The sequence below is a fragment of the Miscanthus floridulus genome, chromosome 18 (assembly GCF_019320115.1).
Source record: "Miscanthus floridulus cultivar M001 chromosome 18, ASM1932011v1, whole genome shotgun sequence".
Classification (NCBI taxonomy): domain Eukaryota; kingdom Viridiplantae; phylum Streptophyta; class Magnoliopsida; order Poales; family Poaceae; genus Miscanthus; species Miscanthus floridulus.
Genome location: NC_089597.1, coordinates 56,080,666 through 56,091,439, shown reverse-complemented (window position 1 = coordinate 56,091,439; position 10,774 = coordinate 56,080,666). Strand labels below are relative to the sequence as shown.

General features: G+C 44.7%; 2 protein-coding genes across 2 annotated transcripts; both read right to left on the bottom strand.

The window, feature by feature from the left end:
* Nucleotides 1-357: 357 nt before the first annotated feature.
* Nucleotides 358-1,204, bottom strand: LOC136522103 (uncharacterized). The gene has a single exon (XM_066515890.1). It carries the CDS (start codon nucleotides 1,160-1,162, stop codon nucleotides 572-574), a length of 591 nt encoding a protein of 196 aa, XP_066371987.1. The 5' UTR covers nucleotides 1,163-1,204; the 3' UTR covers nucleotides 358-571.
* Nucleotides 1,205-2,114: 910 nt separating this feature from the next.
* On the bottom strand, nucleotides 2,115-5,661 carry LOC136520392 (amino acid transporter AVT6A-like). The gene is made up of 5 exons (XM_066513894.1): nucleotides 4,775-5,661; nucleotides 3,964-4,116; nucleotides 3,649-3,852; nucleotides 2,885-3,350; nucleotides 2,115-2,508 (listed from the first exon to the last, which is right to left on the bottom strand). Exons 1-5 carry the CDS (start codon nucleotides 5,187-5,189, stop codon nucleotides 2,367-2,369), a joined length of 1,380 nt encoding a protein of 459 aa, XP_066369991.1. The 5' UTR covers nucleotides 5,190-5,661; the 3' UTR covers nucleotides 2,115-2,366.
* Nucleotides 5,662-10,774: the final 5,113 nt, after the last annotated feature.

The window sequence follows — 10,774 nt, the reverse complement described above, 5'->3', positions numbered from 1 at the left end:
GCGAGGATCCGGTACGGGTGGAGTAATAAAAAAATAAGAGTTTTCAATGGGCCCCACCAAAACTAGACCAAATAATTACCTCTTTTGGATGATAGTTGTTTGGGGTGGGCTAGTTGCAAATAACCCACTCTAGCCCTCCTGTTTGGATACTTTTGGGCTAGTTGAGCTCAAACTAGCACAAACTAGCTCTAGCCCCTGGATCCAAACAGGGCCTATATCTTAAGTGCATAACCAAATCTACGTATCTAACATCTACTGGGAGTATTCATTAAGTTTGATTAGCTCGATTAGTTAAGTAGCATAATTGGATTGTGTGTTCTAATGTTTAGCTTGTTGCTCAAAGTAATATCAGACCGAGTAAAATACATCCATAACGAGACAATAAACTTCAATAGTTCAATTTCAGTCATGTTCCTGTTCTAGCTGGAAGCCGAACTCGAAGAGCCGAAGAGATTACACACTTAGTATACGGTCGAATGATTCGCTGACACGTCAGACGTTCATCTATCTCCATTCTCGGGCACAGGGAGGCCTCAGCGCCACACGCTCGCCATCCGCTGACCGCTGCTACCTACTCGTACCTGTAGATGAAGTCGGAGTTGCCGACCATGGCATTGAGCACCTGCGAGACGAGGAAGCCGCTGCCGGCGAGGACGGCCACGATGAGCAGCGCCGTGACGGGGTTCTTGAGCAGCTCCACTATGGGCTGCAGCACCGTGTACGCCACCCCTGTGCTCACCGTCACCACGTACAGCGCGTACCGCCGCATGTTGTCCCAGAACTCCTCCACCAGGGGGCCCTCCGGCCCCAGCGCCAGGGCGGGGCCGGCACCCGCGGACAGGGCCAGCGCCACGGCCACGCCCGCCGTGATGCCGCCGACGAGCGCCCACGTCGGCAGTGGGCACGTCCTGCCGCCGGCGGCGCCGGCGTCGTTATTATTGCCGGCCGCTGCGAGCTCTTGACGCGGGTGGCTCTCCTCCGTAGCTGCCGCGATGCTTTCGTGAGGTGCTACGGCGAGGAGGCGCTTTGCGTGCCGTTGTGGGGTTGGTTCAGAGGAGGAGAGCCGAGCTCGGACGACGGCGGTGGCGTTGAGGCCATGGCCGCGTCCGGGAGAGAGGCGATGTAAGTGGAGGGCGCGGTGGAGAAGAGAGAGCTGGTTCATCTTGTGCAGTCTCTGATCTTCGACTGCTTGGTACCTGTTCTTCGTGATAAGCCTCTACAAAGTTCTGATAGACCTCTGATCGTGTGGGCCAGCTCTAGCTCTGGTTCCACGCCGCCTGAGCAACCACGGTGGACTGGTGGCCCTGCGGAAGCCGGACCAGATATTCCTTAGTTTCCTTCTAAAGCAGATGAGCTATAGTTTGTTGCACCGTTTGATGCGTAAACGCTGTAGGAAACCAGGGGTTAGTTTTTTTTATTAATTACAAAGTACAACGCACGACCTCTGCGAACGAAAGCACGTACACACTACCCTATAGTATCTTCGAAGACTGGATCGACAAATCATCGATATGAGATTGATGAAGTCACCATAGACGTCTTACGAGATTGACGAAGTCACCACAAACGTCTCTTTATCGATGAGAACGTCGCCTACCACAAAAAGTACGAAGCCATTAAATCCTGAACACCTGAGACTTTTGTAACCACTAAGCTACATGGCATTGGAAGCATGCCAAGCAGCAATGCCATGACAATTTACAAAGTGCCTTCGTGCTAAATTGTCAGGCTGGAACCATAAAACCGCACTATCTATGAGAAAGAACAGAAGTCCATGATTTCTCACTTGAATTTTTCCAAAACAAAATGATTTCTCACTTGTTCTTCTAAATAACGCACTAAGCATAGCACACTCAAAGAGATATTGATGGTTACTTCACATCCAACCAGTGTTTTCCTAAACGCTAAATGGTAAACAGTTGGTCACCTACCGTTTAGCCATTATTCAGGCAAAACGTTCCATTAAACGGGCTAAACGGCCAATTAAACGGGATAAAATGGTGATTAAACGAAAACGGCGCACCACCGTGTAGCGTTTACACGGTGTTTAAACGGGCTAAACGGCCGTTTAGGCGAACAGTGCATCCAACACAATTTTCAAAAACAAGTCATCATGATCGTAACTCTATAATTTCACATTTGATACAACTGTTTTTACTGTACCGAAGCACTTCAGTTTGTGCAACTCTTCAGCCCCAGTGTGTAGATACACACATGAAACTCAACGCGATTTGAGTCAGACCATCGCCCATGAAACAAATCATCAAAAGCAAAGCCTAAACGAACTATGGATCTTTTATTGACGATAACTAACATACAAACCACTATGAAGATCTATCTTCAGTGGACTCAGTGGACTCCCCAATTCAGGCCTTGGAAGGAGCACTTTCCTTGTGGAATATTTTGTAGGCATCGCTGTAGACAGCTACTACGTTTGATACAACAGCAAGAACAATCATGAAGACCGCCAGAATTTTGTCCCACTTCTTGGCAATGCCTTGTGGATCCCTGATATGCCAAAAGTAAAAGGGATTAGAGGTTACCAGAATGAAGTGTCTTTCAACAACTAACCATCATGGCAGCAATTGTTGTAAAAAAAATCATGGCAGAAACCAATCCACAATTTCGTACAAATTATAATCCAGCATCTATCAGGTCAACTACATATTTAAATATTAGCAGCGTGTACCTACAGTCATAATCCACAAAATCTTAGAGTAACCATAGACAGGGTTTATTTTCTTTTATTCTCATTCCCACATGCTCAGAGGTCCATCTGAATGCTAGAACTAGAAAACAAGTACACCAAACTAGGCAAATAAATCTGCTGGAAGGAAACACAGTTACAGCTATTCTGAACAAAGTTTTAACAGCATCAAGTTACCTTAAAGTGATTGCAGCTGGGAAAATAAAGGCAATACAGACAGCAGCAGTTGCCCCAGTAAACTGAAAGGCATCCCAAATACTAGGAATGAAGATTGCAGACCCAAAAATCACTAGGAGGAGCAATGCTGTCATTATGCCAAATCTTCTGTTGTCAGAAGACAGAGGCCTTGCAGAGGAGAAGAGGAGCCCATCCAAATTAAGCCTCAATGCATGGAATATCATGGGGAACACAAGCATAAGGTGAACAGCATAGCTCACTCTGACAGCATCGTTTAGAACTGAACTGTATGGGATCCCAAGATTTGAATCAAAATTGGAGAGCACATCAGAGAGTGTAGATTCACCAAAGAGGAGATATCCAAAGAAACTTGTTGTGATGTAGATAGCCGAGCATAGTGTCAATGATGTATGCACTATTGGCTTGATCTGGGAAGAGTCCTTTAGCTCATTATGAATTGGGTGAACTGCAAAAATGTAAATCAGATCTCCTTAGACAGCTGAGAAGCAAGCATTTTTTTTCTCTAGGACTTGTTTGTACACTAAAGACGTCAGCTCAAACAAGTTGTAGGGATAGCTATCAAACTAGCCTATGACTATTTATTCATTTTGTCATTTACATGCGTTTTTATGCCCCTGACATTCACATTATTCGTCATCTGCAACTTTCCAGGAATGCAACTACAAAAATAGCAGTGTGCACCTTTTCCATTCTGTTTGTAATAAGATTCGTTATATGCAGTCAGAATTAGAAATTGCTCATACCATTGTAATGGCAAACATAAGCGGTGACAAGAACCGGCACTGCTGTAAAAAGTTCCCAAACAGATGCCAAATCAGGAATAGTGGGAAACAACTTGGGCATTGGAATTTGTCCACCTATCAACTTGATGATAGCAATTCCTGCAGTAATAATAACGAATACAACCGCCAAAGCAACAGATATTGTGGATGTATAGCTCAGTGAATCTGCAAGAGAAAAATTAAAAGAAACGCATGTTCTCAAATATACAGTACTGAACCAAATATCCATTAACCTTCTAGAGCCTGTAATAACTTCTTGGTAGTTCAATTGCTTACCAATACGCTTCAAGCATGCTAGTGGAGTAAAAACACAAAGGGTTGTAACAAGGAGAACAAAGAAACGCCCATTCCACCAGTGTATTCCAAACCATCCTTCTAACACACCATAGTGATGCTCACCACCAGAAGTGGTTCCAGAAAGCACATCACCTGTGGTAAACAATGAACATTTGTATGTCAGTAGGAACTAATATCCACAGTTCAAGGCATCAACTGGGGAAACATTGAACCGTGAGGCAATCATGGTAAGCTACCATCAAACTGGGGAAACATTGAAGGAGTAGCATTTTATCAAATTTGAAGTATAAAATGCAGAACTGAAAATGTTAAAGGCATATGATACTAAGTGCTTCTGGTTGGCCACAAGTGAAACAAACTCACATTTCCTTTCAGACAGTATCTATGGAATGGAATATCTTATTCTAGAATTTACACCAACATCCCATGGGGTCTCAGACCTTATACAGAAATAGGAAATACATATGCTACCAATTAACAAAGATGTTTTCCCGTAACGGGCCGAAATTTATTGAATGCAAAAATAGTCAATTGCCCAAAATTCCATTTCTCGTTCGGTGCGCATGCTGCACAGGAAGCAACAGTGAACAACATCTGCTCCTAAATCCACGGTCAAGACTCCAGAACAATCCGAAAACTAATTGAGCTAACTTGCAGTAGAATATGTAAGTTCAATTTCTCAAACCAAGGACCAAGACACCACAATCCTAAGAAATTCATTGAGGCAAAGAAGAAGAAAAAGATGAATTGCATCGAAACTGGCTGCGCCCTGATGATGTGTTTCGTTTACCAATAATGATCATGTAGACGATCATGACCCCGACGTTGTTGATGACGACGCAGACCTGGAGCAGCCTCCTGCCCCACAATCCGAAGGCGTTGCCCATGGCCGCGCTGTAGGAGCGCGCCCCCACGGCTCTGCTGAAGCGCACGAGCAGCTCGATGGAGGCGTCGGTGAGGAGCGCAGCGAGCACTATCATGACGAGGCCGGGGACGAGGCCGAGCACCTTCATGGTGGCCGGTAGCGCCATGATGCCCGCGCCGACGATGGTGGTGGAGAGGTTGAACACCGCGCCGGCGAAGGAAGCGCCGTCGAACTCGTGGAACGCGGAGGCACCGGCGTCGTCCTCGCCCCCATCCAGCTTCGTGGGGAGCAGCGGGTCGCTGGCTCCCGCGAAGCGGTCGTTAGCGCCGCCGCCGCCCATGGTCAATCTCCCAAAACAGCAGATTCTTGGAAGAAATTGTACACGCACACAAAAAAAACACCAAATTCTTGGGCAAGGTCACAGAAAGGGACTATAGAAAAGCTAGGATCTTTGTATCAGCTGTTGGCTACTGACACTCGTATAAGAAATTTCAAGAACTCAAAATTTTCATCAGTAGCAGAATCGCCACAAATCTCGCGGAACAGGATAGGAGATACAGCAAGCCAAGCGAGGACTTAGATTGGCTGCCTGGCTGGGTAGAGATTCTCTCCCGTGCCGTTGAAGCGACGGAAGTGGAGCGTATTGGCTGAACAAATGGGTAGAACAGGAAGAGGATCAGGGAAAACGTGCTGCCACGACTCTCCGCCTCTCCCTGTAAACCGCGATACAAGGACGTGGGGAGGAGGAAGACCCAAGCAATTTGATACGGAGAGGCCCGCGATTTGGTTTCGGTGATAGTGGCTGCAAATCTGCTGGGCGTCTCTGTTTAGACCTGTGGCAATTTTTTGCTCCGTTTTTTTTGTACTATTTTTGGAGTAATTATACACTGTAGTTCTTGTAGCTCTATGATTTTTTTTTTGCGAAGCTATGATTAGTTGGTTTTAATGTTATGTCAATGTCACTGCTCGGAGGGGTTAGCTGTCGTCATCCAGTTTTGTCAGGTAGAACATGGTGCTGTATGAGTAAATAATAAGGCTGGATAACGAGCCAGCTCGGCTCGTTTGGGCTCGGCTCGTTTTGGCTTGTTAAGATAACGAGCTAGCTCGGCTCGGCTCGTTATCTTAACGAGCCAGAAAGCCAGCTCGGCTCGGCTCGTTAAAAGCTCGAGCTGGCTCGTTAAGCTCGCGAGCCAGGTATAAAAAATACACAAAATATAATATTTGCATTTATTTAAAGTTTGAGAATAATAATAATACAAAAGAAATGAATCTAACAACCTTAAATCAAATAAAAAAATTAATATGCACTAATATATATACAAGTATAATAAAATACTATATTATTCATGCATCTAACTACCTTAAATGATACTTTTTTTCCTGGAAGCTTGGCTCGTTTAGCTCGCGAGCAGCTCGCGAGCTAGCTCGAGTTGGCTCGTTATAGCTAACGAGCTAAAATCTTGGCTCGGCTCGGCTCGTTATCTTAACGAGCCGAGCCGAGCCGAGTCGAGCCAGCCACGAGCCGAGCGAGCTAACGAGCTTCGAGTTTTTCGTCCAGCCTTAGTAAATAATAATGTTGCGCAAAAAACGCAAGCCAACCACGTTCGTGAAAATAAAGGAATATATCATTGACCAAGATCCAACTCATATTCCAAACCAAACCTTAATCAAATCGCCGAAAGACAGTGAAAATTGAATCCAGGTAGCCCTGAACGCCAAACTTGGCAAAGACGGAACAATCTGTCCTTGGCAGGATTGCGGTGAATCAGTCTTGGTCACTACAGTGGGTGCGACCTGATACGTCTTAAAATTAGATTTTGTATCGACCATTATTAGACACGAGTTGTTCTAACTAGCATAAAGCATCACAAGTCACTGCTATTGAAAATGATATGCTTACATCAGCATTTACCGAAACAAAGTTCAAAAAAGCTATGTTCCAAATGGAATGCAATAAAGCTCCTGGTCTTGATGACTTCCCTGCAGAATTATGTCAAGTATTCATGAAAGTGATAAAGGAGGATTTAGTGGCGCTTTTCAATGATTTTTATGAAGAACATCTACCGCTCTTTAGTCTAAATTTTAGGGTAAATATCCTTTCACCTAAGGCCATGTTCGGCTTACCCCATATTCGGCTTGTTCGACTTCTTTTTTTCAGCCGGAACAGTGTTTTTCTCTCACAACAATTCAGCCGGAATAGTGTTTTTCAGCCAGTTTTAGCCAAGTTTCAGACCAGCGAACGGGGCCTAAACATGCAAAACAGATCCAAGGATACTGACCAATATGTCTTCTTAATATCGGCCACGTTTAGTTCGCCGATTCGGGGATGCCGAATTTACTGGTGTGCACTGTAGCACACTGTAGCATTTCGTTTGTATTTGGTAATAATTGTTCAAACATTGATTAATTAGGCTCAAAACGTTCGTCTCGCAAAGTACAATCAAACTGTGCAATTAGTTTTTGATTTCGTCAACATTTAATACTCCATGCATGTACCGCAAGTTTGATATGACGGAAAATCTTCTTTTTCATAGTGCCAAATTCAGGAGTTTGGGGTAACTAAACACCCCCATCATCTTTAAAATTTTCACAAAAGTTGGCACAAACAGAATCAACAAAGTAGCACAAATAGTGGTGAGTCCATCACACACGACCTTTATGCCAGGCAGAAACATAATGGAACGCGTGGTCATATTACACGAGACCATTCATGAATTCTACACTAAAAAGCTTAACTGAGTGATTATCAAAATTGACTTTTAAAAAGTGTCCTTCCTACAACAACCCTTGAGAATGAAAGGCTTCTCTCATAAATACTCTATCCGTCCCTAAATAAATCAATTCCTAGAATCCGTGCCAGTCAAACTTTTTTAAGTTTGACTAACTTTATAGAAAAGGATAACAACGTCTATATCATAAAATGAGTCCTTATGAAAATATATTATATGGTAAATCTAATAATATTAATTTGATATCATAAGTTTTAACGTTTTTTTCAAGAAATTCGGTCAAAGTTTAAAAAGTTTGACTTAAGATAACTCTAGAAATCTATTTATTCAGGGACAGAAGGAGTAGTACAATTTGATTGAGAGCTTTGTCACTGTAGTAGTGTGGGTATCAAAGTCAATGATGACATTAGACACTACATGCAAAAAAAAAAAATATCTACGTCAAGGTGACCCAATATCACCTATTTTGTTCAGTATCGTAGTAGATATGCTTGCACTCTTAATTAAAAGAGCAAAGGATGAAGAACAAATAACGGAGGGGGGTCATCACGTAACTTGGAGATGATGGCTTGTCGATTCTATAATATGCTAACAATAAAATTATCTTTATGGAACACGACTTAGGACAAGCAAAAAACATAAGACTTTTGTTGTGTGTTTTTGAATAGTTGTTTCGTTTTAAAATTAACTTTCAAAAGAGTGAAATCTTTTGTTATGGTGAAGCAAAAGGTTTTGAAGACCAATACATTGAGCTCTTGGAATGCATATACCTTCAGATATTTAGATATGCCAATGCGTCAATGGGGGGCATGAATGTTTTTTTTTTGTTTTTGAGAATAAGGTAGAGTCTTATTTATTCAGACAACATAATGTTTGGAGGTACAAAGATAAAGTCTGGTCTCCCAGGAAGCCAAATATGTCTCCCTGGTGCCATTGTACAAACACTTTTAGCAAGAACATGTGCCTCATTGTTATAGACTCTACCCTCATGCTTAAAAACAACTTCATGAAACAAAGTTCTTCTAGCATTAATTTCCTTCAAGATGGTGGAGTAAGCACACAAGCTTTACTTCTGCATATTCATTATTACCTCCATACAGTCTGAAGCTATTACACATTTCTTTGCACCCAGATCAAGCGCCAGCAGAGTTGCTTCATTGCAAGCCAATGCTTCGAGGGAAGGAGGGTCGACAAGACCATTCATAACCATTGCACTGGCAGCAACATAATTCCCTGAGCTGTCACTACATATGACTGAAAAGGTCCTTATTTGGTTTTGATAATTGAGTGGCAACCTTAGGTGGACTAATATGTGTTTAAGTGAGAAACACAGGTGATTAGTCCACAAGTACATCATGTGTGAGCAATCTATGCCATGGAGGTGAAATGGCTTGGATGTGTTGCAAGACTCACACACGTGATGAAGGAGCTCATTGCATATGAGACATGACATAGAGTCATGTGACCAAGGTGGAGAAGATCAAGACAAGGCTTAGCTCGACGGACCGGTTGCAAGTGTGAAGGACAAGTTGAGTGATGACTGGGCGCCGATGGACCGAGACAATGGTGAAGAGCAAGTGAAGTCAAGATTGATGAACCAATACGATCACGTGATGATATGAAGTGGATCATATCATTTGGTGATTGATTGGTGCATGTGTTGCATCAACAATGGAGGAGATGGAATGGAATATGCAAGGCAAAGGTATAACCTATGGCATTTCATTTCACTGGTCAAAGATTGAGTAGAGAAGTGCATGACCAGGTTTAGGATAGATGGCCGTACTATCAAGAGGGGCAAACTTGTTTGCATATCAGTCATCTAGTGCCACTTGAGTGATCTAACTTTGCATATGTGTTAGGATCGAGTGGCGTGGCAAGAAGAGTGCTAATCCTTTGGTAAAATGTTTGTGAAAAGCTAACACACAAGCACAAGTTGGTGAACACTTGGTGGTGTTAGCACCTTTGCAAAGGTGATGAAAAAGGCGAAGAAGAGGAGGCAAAACCGAGCTTGGTGTGCTACCTAGGTGGCACCACCACCCCTAGTCTGGTGGCACTGCCACCCTTAGGGCGGTACCCACCTGGAGGCCAAGAGGGAGGAGTTGGCAGGTGCCCTGGGGGGCACCGCCACTGCAAGTCCGGTGACACCGCCACCCCTAGGGCGGTGCCCACCAAACCAAGGCCGATAGCAGTAGTGGGTGACTCGGTCACCACCATGTCCCGTGTGCACCGCTGTGTGGAGGGCTGTGTCACCGCCAGGGGGCTGTCCAGTGCACCGCCCCTTTTCGGCGGAGAGCAGGAGAAGGAGAGGGGGGTCACCGTCGTGCCTAGGGCGGTGCACCGCCCTAGTTTTCCAGAGACGTGGTGTTTTAGGTGGTTGGCCTGGGTGGTCACCGCCACCCTTAGGGCGGTGCCACCGCCACCCCTATCCGGAATTTGACCATTGGGGTCTAGTGCCCTCGCAGAAACCAGCAGCTTTGCTCTAACGGCTCTATTTGGCTTGGGGGCTATAAATAGTTGTGGAGCTCGAACTTGGGCTAGTTGCTGAGCACCCTTGAGCCTTGGTGGCTTGTGTAGGTGTGCTTGGATGCCCTCTAACTCACTTGTGCTTGCAAGAGTGCGATTCTAGTGCGTTGCATCATGAGGTTGCATCGAGTGGCACTAGGTGATCGAGTTGCAAGCCGGTGGTGCTTGTTACTCTTGAAGGTTGCCACCTCTTAGATGGCTTGGTGGCTTGCGACTCCGTTGAAGCACGCGAGAAGATTGTGCGGTGCTCCGGAGGAGGATTTGTGAGGGGGATTGTGCTCACCCCGCGGGGATCGCGAAGAGCAACTCTAGTTGAGCGTGTCATTGAGCTATGCTCAGTTTCGGGGTAGGTTCTTGCGGTGCCTAACGTGCGGGCTTGGCGGGTGATGCCAATTAGTCGTCGAACCACCAAGTGAGCGGTCGACACAACGGGGACGTAGCTTGGTGGCAACCAAGTGAACCTCGGGAGAAAATCACCGTGTCAATATTGTCTTCATCATCTTCTCAGTGGTTTGCATTCCGCGAAACACAAGCTTATATTACTTTCATATACATTGTGCTTGTGTAGTTGCTCTTGTAATTAGTTGGCTTGTGTAGCTTGCTAGTTACCTTCTTGCTTATGTAGCATAGAAGTATCTCCCTTGCGTGGCTAATTTAGTTTTAGTAACCT